Source organism: Diabrotica virgifera, chromosome 3 (genome assembly GCF_917563875.1).
Source record: "Diabrotica virgifera virgifera chromosome 3, PGI_DIABVI_V3a".
NCBI lineage: Eukaryota > Metazoa > Arthropoda > Insecta > Coleoptera > Chrysomelidae > Diabrotica > Diabrotica virgifera.
In genome coordinates, this window is record NC_065445.1 from 139,490,387 (window position 1) to 139,509,693 (window position 19,307).

The 19,307-nt window shown below is 31.9% G+C and overlaps 1 protein-coding gene across 3 annotated transcripts in view; it reads left to right on the forward strand.

The window, feature by feature from the left end:
• LOC126881333 (cholesterol transporter ABCA5-like) overlaps positions 1–19,307 on the forward strand; it is a 230,361-nt gene that overhangs the window by 107,210 nt on the left and 103,844 nt on the right. For all 3 annotated transcript variants that reach the window (XM_050645556.1, XM_050645555.1, XM_050645558.1), the window contains 4 exons: positions 745–888; positions 7,260–7,416; positions 11,179–11,249; positions 11,399–11,509. In XM_050645556.1, coding sequence (XP_050501513.1) covers positions 745–888; positions 7,260–7,416; positions 11,179–11,249; positions 11,399–11,509 — 483 coding nt within the window. The remainder of the gene's footprint in view (positions 1–744; positions 889–7,259; positions 7,417–11,178; positions 11,250–11,398; positions 11,510–19,307) is intronic.

Sequence of the window (19,307 nt, forward strand, 5' to 3'; positions counted from 1 at the left end):
TCATCTCTCTGACATTTAAGGGGCAGTTTACTTGTTTTTGCTTTGGTATTGTGGTAGGGGTTGATTCCCATGCAGCCCCTTGGACCAGTGTTGTGAAGTACTCCACCGCATCTTCGAGTTCTTTTGCATTCTTTAAGCATATAGTTAGGTTTAGCTTTTCATCAATTTTATCCCGGAATAGATCCTAGTCAGTTTTATTATTGCATAAGGTTATTGGTTTTTCTTTGAATACCAATGAAGAGTTAATGGTAGCAATTACTGGTGTATGATCAGAGGCAATATCAAAATTTGACTGTATGTCTAGGTATCCTTGTGCAAAACCTTCTGAAATAAAGAAATCTAGGCAGTCACGTATTTTTCGATGATCTGTTGGCCAGTATGTTGGTCGATATGTAGATATATGGTCTAGTTTTAATTCCTGTCGGACCTTCTCGTGGGTGAAATTTATTTTATTAAAAATTACCCCACAAATCGATAGAGGAACAAATTATAATTAAAATCAGTTAAATCAAGTTATTATAAATTATTTTTTTGAGTTATTAACTATCGAAAATTTTAACTTTTCGTGAAAATATAAAGCGGTTTTGTTTTTCATAAATAACTCAAAAACTGCAAGTCTTAAAAAAAAGCTATTATTACCAAACCTAAAGCCAATAAAATCGAATTAAATCGAATAAAATTGAAGATATTTAAATATAGAAAATCTGTGTGTATGTGTAATAATAAGTAACCATTAATTTTTAGACGGCTGGAGTACTAAGTTCCTTTATATTGGTACTAATAATTGTTTTATATTTCGTCGAGCAAATTGTCTCCGGTAAACATCCTCAATATTTATGGGCACTGTCCCTTTTAAGTCCGGCTGGATTTGCATCAGCTCTTGATAAAGTAAGTATGTAGATTTAATAATTTTTTTTATTTAGCTAATGCATCGACAACAGCTAATGGCCATTGGCATGGTAGGTACGGTGAATTTTTGCAGTTAGGTACCTACTGTCATGTGTAGTGTGTGTGTTGGGTAAGTGTCTTGTTATTGCAAAGTTGACGTCGTTGTTTTTGCAAAGAGACGCTAATTGTATCCGAACGTCTGCGGTCCCTCCGGTGAGTTCCGAACGCACAAGGACCGAAACTATTTTCATTTACTAATTTATAATAAACGAAAAATTCCTGACCCTGGTGAGATTCGAACTCACGACCATTCACACCTTTCGATCCAAAGGTAGGCACTCTTACCACTGTGCTACAGAGGGGGTAATTTAATAAAATTTTATTACCAATTATTCTAAAGTATAACGAAATATTCATCAGTATTGTCTTAAGCTAAGATGAATGCGTAGTTTCAGATTAACACATTAACCGCCACATTATTTTTGTTTGTTTTTGCCTTCGGGCTCGTTAACAGTCTCAATGTTAATGTGAATTATATTTAAGTCACAAAACGCCTGGTCAAACAGGGTATGGTATGAGTTAAATTTGTTACACAATACGCTGGGTATTATGATTTGGAATGAGTAAGGACTTACAAATTTAAAAAATAATAAGAGAGAAGTTATTGCAGACTAATACAGAATTGCCTAGCTTAGAAGAACAAATTAAATGGCCAAAGAGACTAAATCTCAAGAAAGAATTCGGGTTAACTATACTACACGGAAGTTTGGCTTTGAGATAGAACGACAAAGACATTCGATAATGAAATGTTATACACAAATATGAAATAAACAACAAGAAACAAATTACACTTGATAAAATAAGCTGAAATACTAAACAAGAATGTGTGTGTACTTTGTACGTACGTAAGGAGTTTTATACTTCTATTATATGATTTCTTAAAAATAAATATACTTTAAACAGTTTTTTTAATTTTTTTTAAACACCAAACTAATTTTGTGCTTACCGCTTTCAAAAAAATAAAAGAAAAGTATAGGATTGCTCCGGATTCGAACTCAAGACCTCTCGATCTCTAGCCGAATGCTATACCAAATACGCTAGGAGGATTCTGTCTGTATCGGTTCTGACGTACCTAATGACAATTCACGGTAACAAACAGACAAGGTGAAGTATAATAAATATACAATAAAATGTTTTAATAATACTCATCTTAATCCTGAGGAAGACAAATCCAAAGACACAAAAATTATAATAAATATATTTACTAAAAACACTAATATATTCTTCTCACACCTTTTCTTGCACTAATATATTTATATACTTCGTCTAATTTACTAACCGTTGCACGTCATCCGCGTCATAGCCTGCGACGTCGCATGATACAAACACGAAATACTTGGCGGTAGGTGTATTCTTTTTTAGAATCATTTTGCCGAGTACACTGGAATTACAGCCACTAGACATATTTTAATATACAGTACGTAAATCATTCAGCTGGACATAGGAAACATACATTGTATATATTTAGGTACATGAATACATACATTGTAATATATTGAGATCATTGTGGCAACTGAGCTCTCTCGATATCAATATGGTTGTTAGCATTAAGGGGAATTAACCTCAAAATTGACAACTCATTTCGACAGATCCAAATAAACGTCAAAATATGACAATGTAGTAGCTAAATATTTTTGGCCTAAGGGAATGGGAAAACTGTTTTGAAATTAATGTTTTAATAAAAAATATTTTAAAAATTAGTTAAAGTAAACTTTGTTTTTGATTTATTTATGGACAGCCTTGCTTCAAAACCAATTCATTCTATTCGTTCTAACAGCTCTATCGCACCAAGAACCCGTACTCGAACAGAAGCTTCAACTAACACAGGTTAGCGCAGTTGCCACAATTCTCTCAATGTATATTCCCTATGTCCAGCTGAACGATTTACGTACTGTATACGCATAGAAATATTATTCGAAGATTTCTATTAATGTTAACCTAAAGAAATACACAATAATATGTTTCATTTAATATGTATAAATGGATTATAAAGCGTTTTTATGAAGCACATTTTTTCGGAACACACTGTAACTGTAATCGAACGAAGGTGACATTTTAGAATAAATTGGTAACATTTATTTGACAGTTGCGGTGATGACACTTCATATTTGTTTATATTCTTTACTATAAGTATCTGTTCTATTATATTTACTGTTTTTATTATTTACTTTACTATAAAAAGATCCTCTACTATAAAAATATAAATTTCACCTAATTTTATCACGACTTTGAATAATAGAGGTATCTGACAACTTTTTTAGTTATTATTGTAGACATATACAAAGAAACCTATCGGCTTCTCCTAAGAGTTCGGAGCCGTTTTTTAATAATTATTAACAATGCAGTGCAAAAACGCTTGCACTGCAAATCTTAAATGATTATAACTGAATTCTTGTTCTCTATTTAAGTTTTTATTTATTTACATTGAATATTAATTTGTTTTGTTGTATAATCCACGTTTACAATAATTATGTGATCTATTTAATTTTAAAATGGATTCAGGATTTTTATACTTTGGCAACTATGTCAACTTAGATCTCTGGCGTAGATAATGACGTGAAACGGTAAGTAAATTAGACGGACTGTACATAACTTGAAAGATTTAGCAACTAAACGCCATACTGTCTGTGTGCGCATGCGCGCAGAATTATAAAATTTTACTCTCAATCGCGCCTAAAGAAGTATAACTTCAAAAAACACTCACTATTTACCCTGTCTTGCTACATCATATCGCCGATCCGGAAACAGAATTGACGTATTGCGTAATAACTTCTAATATATCTACTGTATACAGATGATACCATAGCGACAGAATTGTAACTATGTGCTGAGCCACTATAGGTTAGTTGCGTCGTTATTGAAATATGAACCATTTTAGACCTTGTTTCAGATGAATAATGACGCAACTGTAACTAGGGTTGAAAATGGGGTGACTAAATTAAGATAATGAAATTTGGACCAATAGGGATTAAAATAAAAGCCATCGCTGTAAGGATAAACGGCATACTAAATATTTAAAAATAGTTCTTTTGTACAAAAAAATTTTCAGGTCAAGAATGACGCAACTGTAGGTAGGGATAAAAATGGGGCGATTAAATTAAGATAATAAAATTCCAACCAATAGAGATGAAACTAAAAGCCATCATTGTAAGAGTAAATGCCATACCGATGCTCCGGACGGTTACTCTTTATTTAATCACTATAAAAATTTTTTAAATGAAGAATGACGTAACTGTAAAAAGGGTTAAAAATGGTGGGATTAAGTTAAGATAATGAAATTAGAACCAACAGGGATAAAAAGAAAAGCCATAATTGTAAGAATAAACGCCATACCGATGCTCCTAAATGATTTCTCCTCATTTAATGCCTATTTTAAATATTTAAAAATCGTTTTTTGTTTCTCCTGAGAAATTTAAATTTTTGCAGATACGTAATTCTTATTCCGAACCGGCAATACACTGTTAGTAGAGAATGAATTAAAAATCAATATTGCTAACGACAAATATATTTATAATAAATATTTTATACAATTTATAAATAAGAAATATATACAAAGAAAAAATATGAAGAAAAACAGTTGTGGTGTAGAGATAAGATAGACCAAAGGCTATGAACAATTAACAAAAATCACCACTACTCTGCCAAGGTACAAGGTACCAGGTATTAGTAAAAACAATCAAGTCCGTCAGAATATCAAAAATCTTAACGCTAAGGTTAGTACCTAATTTAAACACAATTCACATGTCGTTTAATGTTACCTTCTGGACTTTGACTGGTTTTTGGGCACCAAGTGCACCAAGGGTAGGTTCTGATGATCACTTTAGTCATAATTGGTCTTCATTAATTTGGTCTTCAGTGACCCCAAAAACCCCAGCGCAAAACAAAATTTGACATTTAATACACTGGCATTTTGATATGTTTATGCATTTTAAATGCATTTTATGTACTTTAAAATACAACTATGCATTTGTACCAATTTTTCTATTAGTCTAAGAGCTTGGAGCGGATTTTATGCGTGATAAGTAATATGGAAAAACGATACGGCGATATGTTGAATTAGTTGTGTACATGACTTCCCCAACGGCCGGAAAGCAGAGTGGGGGACGAGGGTAGTTAAAAGGGGTCAAAGTCGCAGTTTTTATTATTTTTTTTGTGACGCTGATGATCGAGATAGTACACTAAAATTTGGGAAAAAGTAGGTCATGACGTAACTAAGTAAAATCTCTAGGGGCCGAACGCTGCGTGTCCGACAAAGGGGTGGGGGTAGGGGTGAATATAAAAAATATAAGAGGTTTTTTGCGACGTTCGTGATTGAGATAGTGCACCAAAATTTGGGAATAAGTCGACCATGACATAGTTAAGTAATATCCCCAGAGGCGGAAACCAGAGTGGGGGACGAGGGTAGTTATAAGGGGGTAAAAGTCGCGGTTATTAAATGAGTGCTGAAAGGCGTATGTGGCGCCCTCTGGGCAACACATAATTTTTGGTAGGGAATTTAGTTTTCTCGTCCCAAAAAACCCCCACATACTCAATTTCGTGTTGATATCTCATGACTGTCAGGAAATATTCAATAATAAATAAAAACAAAGTTTAAATTTGACACACTGTATCTCGGTTATTATAAACTTTGTACTAAGGTCTTCTCTTCTTCAGGTGCCGTCCTCGTTCCGAAGTTTGGCTATCATCAAGGCTATGCGTATTTTTGATACCGTAGATCTAAATAATTGGCAGCTGCTGCACTTGTACCAATCTCTTAAATTCTTCAACCATGAATGTTTTCTTCTGCCAATGGATATTTTACCTATTATTTTTCCCTGAATAATTAATTGTAGTAGCTGGTACTTTTGTCCCCTCATTATATGTCCCAAGTATTGCAGTTTGCGCTTTTTAATAGTAAGCGCAAGTTCTTTTTCTTTCTGCATCTTTCGCAACACTTCCATGTTTGTCACTCTCTCTGTCCACGATATTCTCAGTATCCTGCGGTACATCCACATCTCGAATGCTTCTATTTTTCTTGTATCGATCTTTTTCAGTGTCCAAGCTTCCATTCCATAGAAAAGAACTGACAGCACGTAACATCTCATCAGGCGAATTTTAAGATTTAAACTTAGCTCTCTTCCACATAAAACTGTTTTCATTTTGGTAAAAGTAGCTCTAGCTTTTTCTATTCTGATCTTGATTTCTTCAGAGTTGTCGTTGTTTTCATTAATCACAGTTCCCAGGTAATTATATTTTCTAACACGCTCAATTCTTTGATCATGTACGGTTATGTCAGAAAAATTTTGTGGAGATTTCGACACCATCATTATTTTTGTTTTTTTTTTATGTTAAGTGATAAACCGAACTTTTCGCTGCACTCTACTATTCTGTTTATCAGTGTTTGGAGATCTTCCGGGGTTTCTGCTATTAATACTGTGTTATCAGCGTATCTCAAATTGTTTATTAAAGTGCCATTTATTTTAACTCCTATATCTTGGTCAGCAGGATTTTAACCTCAGGAAGCTGAGGTTAAGCTATGGCCCATTCTTTACCAAACACCCTGTATATTATGTACTGCAAACATTTTCTAGTTACTGGATTTAAAAATCGATTTATTTTGTGCTAAATGCACTGTTCTACATCTTCTTCTTTAAGTACTGTGCCCAAATTTTTAGGCGTGGGTAGCTTCCATAACAATTTGCCGATATCGTTCTCGATCTTGTACGGCATGTAACAATTGATCTGCTGATACGCCAGTCCATTGACGAAGGTTTCGGAGCCATGAATATTTCTTTCGACCAATTCCTTTTTTTCCGTCGATCTTTCCATTGAGTATTAACTGCAGCATCCTGTATCTGCTACTTCTCATTATATGCCCCAGATATTCAAGTTTTCTCTTTTTTATCATCTTCATTAAGTTACCTTCGCCTTGACCTACTCTGTTTAAGACTTCTCTGTTTGAAATGCGTTGAAACCAAGATATTCTGAGCATTCTACGATACGACCACATCTCAAAGGCTTCTAATTTGTTCATCATGTTAACCTTCATGATCCAGGTTTCACATCCATATACTAATACAGGATACACATAACATTTTAGGAACCTGATTCTTAGTTGTAAGTTCAGCTGAGAGTTGCTCAGAATAGATCTAAGTTTCATAAATGCTCCTCTTGCAATTTCTATAAAGTCTCTGTTCTATTTAAAGAGCATGAAATTTTACCACATTGAATAAATTTGAGAATGTCAGTTAAAGGAAATTTAAAGGGCCATTCCTTGACTTGTACAAAATTGTTTACTGATTGTATCTATTAATCGTTTTTTAATTTTCTAGGTAGCAATATCAGATATTCAAGGAAAAGGATTAGACTTCAGTAATATGTGGGATAACCATGGTTCGGGGGTTCCTTTTGGTGGCAGTTTGGTTATGATAATGGTCGATATAGTATTGTATGCCATAATAGGCTGGTATCTTGATAATGTCATTCCAAGTAGGTACTAGTATCTATTTTTAATGCACTAAAATGTATTAAATTTTTTTTAAGTCATAACATAATAAACGGACGAAATGAAGAAGAATTTAAATTTTTAATGTAAAATAAAAAGAAAATTGAAACGAAAAATAAGGAATTAAAATAAAAGAAATACTGAATATATTTATAATATAGGGTTAGGGTAAAGTATAAAACCAATTAAATATTTTTCAAACAAAAAAAAAACTATTCAAGCTCTAAAACACTAAACTAAAATAGATATTGAATGCATATAGAATGACATATAAGGCATCTGAGCCAATTTTTTTGTTACTGCTCTACTTCTGGTTTTTTTCAGAAATGCCTTCAAGTAATTAAATTTAAATTGGACACCCTTTATGTTTTTCAAATGAAAAAAAAATGTTATTCTAATTTAGATTTGGCTTTGTGTATTCTGGCAGATGTATTTCTAATTTAGTAGCAAGTTTCGGCTTTTTCATTTCAAAGATATTTATTTGGTTCCATACTGTATCCCAACCCTGTAGGTACCTAAGGTAACTCTTCTAAAGAAATAATTCACCACACAGCAGAACAACTAGTTGAGCAAGCAACATTGGAATATAAACGTCATGAAACATCTAAAAAATAACAAATCACCTTGCACGTATAGAATAACTGCATAGCTGATAAAAAAAGGCGGAAATGTGCTATGGAAACGTGTCCATAAACTAATCAACCGCATATGGACACAAAAAGTCCTGCAATTTTCGAGCTGTGGAAGTAATCCAGAGATGGAAGACCCAAGAAAATAGGACAGGAGGTAGACCCTGTAAAAGATGTCAATGAAAGAACATTGTTAAGCAGGCCAAGACTCCCAAAGGGTTGAGCCCCATTAGAATAAGAAGAATTCAGATGTAGTAAGTTTTGTCCTTTTCGGTTCAAAGATATATTTATTCGGTTCCATACTAACTGTATCCCAACCTTGTAGGTATGTCAGAAATTGACGCAGATTCAATTTGAAAGGATACTTGAATGATGCAGGGCTTTGCGGCATACTTTTCTTTATGTAAAATGGCGTTATTATAAGGAATATTATTGCTAAGGATTCATAGTATAACAGAATGCTGTGCCTTTTAGAAGTATTATATGCAATGCTGAATTTTATGGACGTCTAATAGTTATTTATGATATAAATGTTAAAAATACAATTTCAAGGCACGCATGTGAAGGTTTCGCTTCGCTCATTCTGCAATTCACATGAGTGCCTTAAACATGTACTTTTAACACGTATATCATTCAATCATTTTTTCTACAAACGTGTTAAAAATGCAATAATACAGTTTAAACTAAATTTTAAAAAACCTTTTAAAAAATAAGTATATTTAAATGGGAAATAAGCCACAATTTTACCTAAAAATGATTTTATTAACATTTCGACGCCCAAGTCGGGTGTCGTTGTCAAAATACAAAATAATACTAAATAAATAAAAATGTTGTTGCTTAGTAAAAAATTCTTCTAATAATTTATTTAATCTGACTCATTTATATCGGCAATTCAGACACGTATTATACATTTTAAAGTAGACGACTTTAAAATGATATTGCCAATATTGATGATATTCTTGAGTTGGGATTGATTTCATGTAATCGAATGAACTGTCTTTTAGTAAAGTCGTCCCAGGAACGCAACTCATCAATATTGGCAATATCATTTTAAAGTCGTCTACTTTAAAATGTATAATACGTGTCTGAATTGCCGATATAAACGAGTCAGATTAAATAAATTATTAGAAGAATTTTTTACTAAGCAACAACATTTTTATTTATTTAGTATTATTTTGTATTTTGACAACGACACCCGACTTGGGCGTCGAAACGTTAATAAAATCATTTTTAGGTAAAATTGTGGCTTATTTCCCATTTAAATATACTTGATTATAAAAATGCCACAAGAAAATAGCTTCAGAACAACTTTTAAAAAACCTTTAATACATCGTATATTACGGACCTTAGTAACCATTGTTGACCTAATTGTTTACGGAAGTTTTGAAGCATCTGTCAGACGTCTGTTAGTTTTTTAAAATTAATTTTTCAAATTGAGCAAATTGTACTATTAAGGCCATCGGTACATAATTCGCAAATATTTTACGGCTATCCCTATTTTTCTGTCTTTACACGGCAAAATGCATCTAGTAAAATTCTCATTGGTATGGATATGTAAACATTACTACTTGACAATGTCATCATTAACTTTAAAGGGATGGCTTTTGAATGTTCTTGGATAAATGTTATAGTCGGTTTGCTAAACTCAGACGCAAATGGCTAATGATTTTAGTACGTAACTTTTTTGTTTTTTGCCAATTTTGACAACATTTGCAAAATTACTAAATATTTAGTAATTATTAACTATTTAGTAATTATTTTTTGTCAATTTTATCAAATTGGCAAAATTACTAGTTTAAATCACTAGCCAGTTGAGTCTGAGTTTAGCGAACGGACTATACTTCTATATTTGCAAATTATTAATTCAGTTAATAAATATGATAATTTTTCACTAATTATGTATTCAGTGATTGTAATAATTTATATACTGTACAACAAAAACTAATACTCAATCGAGAAAAGAAGAAAATTGTTAAGGTGATTTTTTAATAATATATTGTTACTATGGGACGCTTACAATTTTGAACATTTTATCAACAAAATACTTGGATTACAGAATATATCCTGGTCAATTCTCTGCTTGGATTGTAAAATAAATAACAAACAATTAACTTTTTATTGAGTTCGAGTTTTAAATCGATAATTTATTATATACACTATCGATATTATTTAATCAACAACTCAACATATTTCCAATGCCATGCCAAATATTTAAAATTATCACTGTCTTGGCATCATATTCGATTTGGAAAATATCACCACGGACATGATGTCCATTTTTTTCAAATCCTGAAAAAACTAATAAATATTTTAAAAAAATTTAAGCGCAGAATGAAAGACTATCTTATTATCGAGGACCGAAAGTCCTTTAGAATAAATAAAAAGTTACTTTTGAACGAGATACTTGAAATTCAAAATCACACTACATTTTCTCTTAGATTTTTACCCCTGTTACTCATTAAAATAAACATTACAGAAGTTTTTAGAGACTTTCGGCCCTCGGTAAGAACGTAATCTTTTATTCTGCGTCTAAATTTTTCAAACATACTTATTAGTTTTTTCAGGATTTGAAAAAAATTAATCCCGTTTAAATAGCATTGCAGCTGAAGCTATAGTATTTTTCCTACAAAAGCGATATTACGTAGGTAAAAATTTTTGACGTAAGAGAACTGTCAAAATATTAGAATGTGACTTTTCATTATTGCCATGTTTATAATAAACATGGCAGTCATGAAAAGTCACATTCTAATGTTTTGACAGTTCTCTTACGTCAAAAATTTTGACCTACGTAATATCGCTTTTGTAGTAAAAATACTATACGTACCAATCCCCTTAATATTAACTTTAAAAAATAAAATATAAATATTTTGACGTTTGTTTTCAAAATTTGACATTTCACTTTTAACTGCAGTGCCTTAAAAGTTTTAAAGCACCCAGTGCTTTAAAGTGACATTTTTAAGGCTCCTATGGATTGCTAAAAATTGCATTTTTAACACGTTTGTAGAAAAATTACTTTATATCAAGGTTTTAAAAAGGGGTGTGAACAAAAAAAACAATAATTGTACCAACAAGTAATACATATACTGATGTGATTCAAAATGAATTTTTTGATTTTAGGCTCATATGGTGTAAAAAGATCGCCAATATTTTTCCTGATGCCATCTTATTGGAGATCCAGTCATAATCAGGTAAAGGGAAAGGTTTATATTAATATGTACCTGTTTTTGTATAAAGTATGATGTAGATCTATGAAACAAATTCATTATTTACAAACGAACCACTTTAAAAAAAATTGAAACGCGTCAATTTTAATTTTATATTTTTTTTCCATTTTCAGATCCCTCCCAACCAACTTAATACAGAAAGTTCTGTAGATGTGGAGCCGGTGCCAAGGGAAATGCAAGACAAAGAAGCAATCAGAATTATAAACTTGAATAAAAGTTTTACGGTAATATTTTTATATGCATAAACTAAAATTTTAAAACGTCTAATAGGGAACTTGCATACAATTTTAAATTCGAAATATGACAATATGAAAAATTTTTTTTAAGAAACGCTTTTATTTAGTTATGAGTGACTAAAAGTTAAAATATAAAAAAATCAACTAAAAAGCAAAACATAAAGAAAATCAAACTCGACGGATTATTCGAAAAAAAAAAAACATTCGGTAAAAAAATGAAAAAATCTAACACATTCGTTAAAGAAAAGCGTGGGGCGAAAACCGTTTATTCGATGCAGACGCGCCCTACGTTTTTCTTTAACGAATGTGTTAGTTTTTTTCATTTTTTTTACCGAACGTTTTTTTTTCGAATAATCCGTCGAGTTTGATATTTTTTATTTTTTGCTTTTTAGTTGATTTTTTTTTATTTTAACTTTTAGTCACTCATAACTAAATAAAAGCGTTTCTTAAAAACATTTTTTTCATATTGTTTTATTTTTTACTTTATAGTCTTATACTTTTCAAACATTAAAATATATCGTCATGCTTAAAAAAAGGATGTAGGTATATGACAGATACCTTTTTTGCATTTATTTTAACTTTTGATACATACATTGTACATTTTCTGTAATTTCTTCATACATTTCTTAAATCAAAATCATTATTTACGACTATTACAGTTTTCGCAGTATTTCCATCTCTTGCAATACTTTACTATGGCACGGTGTCGACGCTGTTAATTTCTCGCAATGCAGTTCTTCGATGCGCCAGCCGTCTAAAGGTACGTATCCATACAAGGGTAAACATCGCTCGGTGTAGTAGCTCCAATTAGTGGATACGTCGGTGATCGCGGCTTGGCGCGTACACTCTTCGTTCCAACCGGTTTGTGGTTTATATGTAAGGGAGCGCATGCTGTATCCATTTGAGCAGCTACACCGAGCGGGTTCACCCTTGTATGGATACGTACCTTAATGATCGCACTCGGCTCAATGAAATGTAAGCTTTACAGGCTCAATGCAGGCTTTTAAACCTGTTCTTACGTAAACTCTTTCGGGCCCAAGTTCACGACAGCGCAGCGTAGTCAACAGTCGAACCTTGCGTTTTATGGACAGTCGAAGCCCACGACAATACTAAGGGCAGCATTCGTCCTTCTGCGGTGCCATAACTTTTTTTTCGCTGAAAACTGGATAGAAATCGGACAGAAACTGGATAAATTTGAAACTTTATTGTTTATATATGAAGCATAACGTAAACAAATATCGTAAAAAGTGAAATTATCTATATTTCATATAATTAGCTACAATCTGTAAAAGTTTCAAGTTTCTAGATTCTGCAAATAATTAAATATTTATTAATCTGATAATTTTAATAATGAAATTTATCACAAGATAAATTCTTTATTGGACGCTTAACATTGTCGAAAAAAAACGACAATTCGCAAATTATATTATTTATCGGAGTTGACAGTTACTAAGCTATATTGTGGCTTGGCAACGCTAGATTATTGTTACGATTTCGAACTTAGTGCAAAAATTTATAGGGATTTACATATAATTGGCTAATAGCCCAATAAATGACCGTTTTGGAGTGTAATCTCCAGGGGCAACTCCGAATTGCATGAAAATTTGGATTTAGGTTCTACTTACCCTCTACTTCAAAGTTGAATTTGTCCCATTGGTTGCTTTTACTTGGGGGTGACAGTCACCCCTTCTCAGGGGGTGAAAAACGCGTGTTTAATATAAGCCCGGAAATGGATAAATTGACCGATTATAAGCAACTTTAGTTCTATAAAGTTTTTTACGTAAGTCAATACTTTTCGCGTTATTCGCAATTGAAAATGTTGATTTTTTGACAAAAAAACTACGTTTTCAGACCGTTTTTCGCAAATAACTCAAAAAGTAAATATTTTATCGAAAAAATATTCTAAGCAAAAGTATAGCTTATAAAAAAATGGTGTATCAGTAAAGTATATAAATTGTGAGCAAAGTTGTAGCTCATGGAAAATACGTTCTTATTCGTCTAATTCCAAATCGAATAAGTCAACGCGAAATCACCGAAAAATTAAGCACTTTTCGGGAAAAGCTTGTTAACATTTTTAAAGTACCTAAAAAAAGATTTATATTTGTTTTTTACAAAAGTTTCTAGCACCACAAATAAACGAGTTAAACTGAAAAAAAGTTGGCCCCTTCTTTTGGTAAAAAAATTTGTGAAAACCTCCCTCTATTTAGCACCCTAAATAAAATTAATCGTTACCGCTTTATTATTTATTCTAACTGTATGTATATTGTTTATATGATCTGTAAGTTTGATTGGCTTGAATTGCTTATTTTTGAAAAAATTTGGTTTTATAGTAAAACAAAATTTTCTAAAAATTTTTGAAAAATTTCCTTTTTTCAAAATAACTTGAAAAGTATTGGTGATAAAAAAAATCTTAAGGAGTAAAAAAATATAGATTTTGTTATTATAAATATGCTAGTTTCATTTTGTTTTTCCGCAAGACAAAAATTGGTTAAGATATGGCTGTTCAAAATTTGCATACACTCGTGATTAGTGACCCGTTCAAGCTATTTTAACTATAACTCTTTCAAAAATAAGCTATTTAAACCAGTGAGACTGACAGATCATATAAAAAATAGATAAGTAAGTAATTTTTTTTAAAGCGGTAGCGATTAATTTCATTTGAGAAGCTAAATACGGGGAGATTTGCATGATTGTTTTACAAAAAAAAAGAGGGCCAACTTTATTTTGAGCGTTACACGCTCATTTTTAATGCTAGAAACTTTTATGAACAATTCTAATAAAGCTTTTTATAAACACTTTACAAAAGTTTAAATAGGTTTTTTTCCGAAAAGTGCCTAATTTTTCACCTTGATTTCACCTTGAAATATTCGATTTGGAATTAGACGAACAAGAACGTATTTTTCATGAGCTACAACTTTGTTTTTGCTCGATTGATAGACTTTACTGATACACAATTTTTTTCAGTTTTTTGTAAGCTACACTTTTGCTAAGGATATTTTTTTCGATCAAGTATTTACTTTTTGAGTTATTTGCGAAAAACCGTCCGAAAACGTAGCTTTTTTGTCGAAAAATAAACATTTTCAATGGAAAATAACTCGAAAAGTATTGACTTACATAAAAAACTCTATAGCACAAAACTTGCTTAAAATCAGTCAATTTATCCACTCTGATCTTGAGTACATATATGTTTTCTCACCCCCGAGAAGAGGCGACTGTCACCCCCCAAGTAAAAGCAACCAACGGCACAATTTCAACTTTGAAGTGGAGGGTAAGTAGAACCTATATCCAAATTTTCATGCAATTCGAGTTGCCCCTGAAAATTACACGGTATCGCCGTATTTTCCGTTCATTTATTGGGCTATAAAAAATTAAGCAGGATTTGAAAAACTTGAATTGTGTGTAGTTTTATGGGGTTTTAGAACAATCAAAACTTTTTATCAATAATGACATTTTTCGCTAAAATTGAAAATAAAAAAGTTTTTCCTCTTGGGCACCCCAACCGTGGACACTGTATATATGTATAATCGAATTAACAAAAACATAATTTTACACTTTATTTTCATTATTACCTAACTTAAAAGATTTAAGAATTTTTAAAATTATAAACGAAATAAAAATTTCATGTGACAGTAATGACAGAATGCTTTTGCATGATGGCCGGTTTCGTAGTTTAATCGATAGTTGTTATCAATATTGAATACCTAATTACTAAATCGGTAAAGTTGTGATTTATGTTGTATGAATATAATTGCAAAATACTACCGAATTTCACTTTTTGGCATTTTAATTAATAATTACGTAAATCTTGTACAGTATTTTTAATAATTAAATTAAATAAAGTTTAAGTTCACCCAAATAAATAATCGATTACTGCCATAAGACCACTTACATCCAATCTCCGTTAATTTGATTAATAATCGCGGCAGGTAAATTAAAATTCTTCTTTCAGTACAATAAAATGTTACTTTACTGCCGCGAATGAGGGCAAATGAATACAATAATCAATGACTTTAGTGACGGTTGGCGATAAAATATTTTATTGCGGGTTTTTATGGTTTTATTTTTAAAAAATGATACTAAACACCATAATATAGTATTTACTTTTATTATCCTTAGTAAATATTAGGCCAGGGTAATAAGACAAAAATATACCCTGTTCGTGACACTTCAGCAGCCAGGGTACTGAAGCGTTTTTTCGACAGGTCATACCTATAGGAACAAATTATAACTATTTCCTGCGTAGGATCTGGCGGCCATTTTTATTTATAAACAATTAACTGTCAAAAAATGGCATTTCCCCCTTTTTTTTTTCAAATCAACGGAAAACAGTGAAACTTATGATTTTTTAGTACAAATATCTTCGAGATTATGGAAAAATCTTTAAAATGACGTATTACAAAGTTTGATATACTCATTTATTGTTAATAGGTATAATTGTTTGGTCGGAATAAAATTGCAAAAAAAAAAATTTTTTTCAATAACTGTTGTAAAAATTAGTGTACAGCTTTGAAATTTTTGTCAAATGATGGTTTTTTGGTGCTTAATATGTGATATCTTGAAAAATTTCAAAGCGATTCATTCAATTGTTAAAATTTTATTCAAATTGTTTATCTCAGAGAGCATACGTCAGAAAAAAATGACCTTAGAACCATTCCACAGGTGTCAAATGAAAGAGCATGAGCTAGATTTTCAACATGTTTTAAAAAAGTTAATAAAAAATGCATTTATTAGTAATAAATAATTATGCAAAAGTATCGTCAATTTTTCTTTATAAACTTTTTGAATAACTTTTTCCAAAAAAATTAACTTTTTTACCCTGTTTTAAGTGCACAACCACCAAGTAATGTTATCTAGATCAGCGGTTCTCAATCTTTTTGTGTCATGTACCACCAAATACTTTTTATTATTTTTGGTACCACCTAACTGAAATACATATCTAACTAGGTGATCTAATTAACTATAATAGTGGTGCTGATTTTGGCTGTTTTTGCGCTTTGTGTACCACCTCAAAAAATGAAATTTACCACCAGTGGTACATGTACCACAGATTGAGAACCGCTGATCTAGATCATAATTGATAAAAAATTGTAATAAATATGTATAATTTCTTATGTAACAAAATAAAAAGTTTATAGGAAAAGATTTACGATATATTTGTGTAGGATTGTAAATATTTTATCATAATTTTTAAGATACCCTGTATATATTTCTTTAATTATTCGTATTTACAAACACGAAACGAGCGGTTGTCGGCGAGGCTCTAAAATGCACAGATGGGTGGGCGTATCTAATCGAGGGGTAGTTTAAGTGAGCAGTTTCTGTTTATTTATAAGACATAAAAATAACAAAGTAGAGCCCTTTGACCCAATTTTTATTACTAATAGGCTAGTTCCCGCGAAAGCGAATTAAACCATGAAAAAGGGAAGATTAGCAGTAAAGGAATTTTGGTTGTGTGGGAACGAATACATTTAGTCGATGATAACATCATAAACGCGACGGACCTATGTTCTTAGGTTAAGGGATAATACTTAGACGGGTATTATATTGATTAGACGCAAATTATTTATAAATACATTTCCCTTTTGTAAGAGTAAGAACATGTAAGATTTTTGGTCGCAATTACACAAGTACTTTTATATTTCGATAATTTAATAGTAACAATAATTTAGACATCTATTTTATTAATTAAAACTATTAAACATCAAACGGACTTTTATTACGATCGTCTTTAAAAGAAACCTACATTTTGGGGGCTCAAACCGCGGATCTAAGAAAGACAATTTCGTTATAAAGTTCGCGAAATACCGTAAAGTGACGTGTAATTAAAAAATCGGCTCAATTGACGTGACGTAATTTTTGGAAACTGTTTATGACTGTTCGGGAAACGTGGAAACTGTTGGTGATTTTCGGACTTTTTTAAACTATTGGTGACTTCCGGACTTTGTAAACTGTTGGTGAATGGTTGTGTTGGTGGAGTAGCAGGCTAGTACAGTGTAGACGACGCTGTTAGGCAAAAAAGACGGCTGTTTGGACAGTGAAGACGACGACGACGAGACGCAATCATAGCAAGCAGTATTACCAAGGAGAAATCAGGTGTGTTTGTTCCAATATTTTAAAAATAGTCAAGACACTTTGGTCTTGTGTCTGGAAATTAGAAATCTGACCAAAGATTATTTTTTTCGAGGAGCTGTGAACTGGAACTTTGACGATAAACAGTGAATGTTGCGAAAGAACTATCATAAATCATTTAACGGTTAACTTTTTTTTGTTTTTTTTTGTTCATTTATTGTAATAAATCATAACTTTGTTAGTATTTGTAGTAAATATTGATAATTTTAAAGTAAAAGCGACTACAATTCTTACAGTTCACAAGTACAATTTACACACGGGAAAAAATAATCTAACTTTTTAGTTAAAAGATAATTTATCTTTTTATTTTTGTTTTTTTTACGTATTATTATTATATACCTTTTTAAAATGCAGTCTAATCAAACTCTTAACGATTTTCCAAAAATTAGTTTAAACCTTAAAAATTCGGCATTAAGTGCTGTTAAGGCGTTGCATATTGTCGCGTACGGGGATAAAGGGTTGCCGCGACAAACAAGGAAGAACTTGCGGAATTTCACAAAATTTTCGTGGGATAAAGAATCCGAGGAATATTCCACAAAAATACAAGACGTGAAAAATAAACTAAGTATGCCGGATTTAGTAGCAGTTTGCAGTGTTTTAGATCTGAACTACACTGGTTCAGAAGACGACGTGATTGAACGTATTTGTTCATTTTTGAACGACTTCAATTTTAAAGACGAGAATGACGACGAAGACGAAGACGCTAGCGACGATGACGGTGATAAAGACGTTTATCACAAGGAAAACGGTAAAGACGTTACCGAAGACGATCGCTATAATGAAGATAACGACGCAAATAGTGATAAAGACGCTTATCACGAGGAAGAAGGTAAAGACGTTACCGACGACGATAATAATGATGACGATATGGATGATGAAAGGACGACGGATTTATTTACGAGGAATAGATCAAAATCAAACAAAATGACGAGAGGTAGATTGAATGATTCATTTGCCTTAACTTTTAGAGACGTAGAGGACAGTATAAGAAATTTCGACGGAAAAGACGATTATCCTATAGGAAAATGGATCACTGATTTTGAAGAAATTTCCAATCTGATGGGATGGAATGATTTGCAAATGCTAATTTTTGCTAAACGATCTCTAAAAGGAATAGCTAAACTGTATATACAGTCAGAGAAAGGAGTTAATAGCTGGAAGCTCCTGAAGAAGAGACTGACAGCAGAGTTTGAGAACAAAATAAGTAGTGCTGAAATTCACAGAATGCTGATGAATCGAAAGAAGAAACAAGGTGAAAGCGTACAGGAGTATGTACTAAAAATGAGAGAAATCGGTAGCAGAGGAAACATAGAAAATGAAGTCATAATGCAGTATATAATTGAGGGAATTATGGACGACCCTGCTAATAAAGTAATACTTTATGGTGCCAAAAATTTCAATGACTTTAAAGAGAAGATTAAACTGTACGAATTGATTAAGAAACAGACGACGCAAAAAGCAGTTAAAACCGAGACGCATAAAAAGACGTGGACGAACGAGGAAGTAAGACGAGATGAAAGAAGAGCACCTCAAAGTAGGAATAAAAAGGAAGAAAAATGTTTCAATTGTGGGATTGAGGGACACAGATCGACGGATTGTCCTGACAAAGCCAAGGGAGTAAAATGTTTTAGATGCAATCAGTTTGGACACAGGTCTT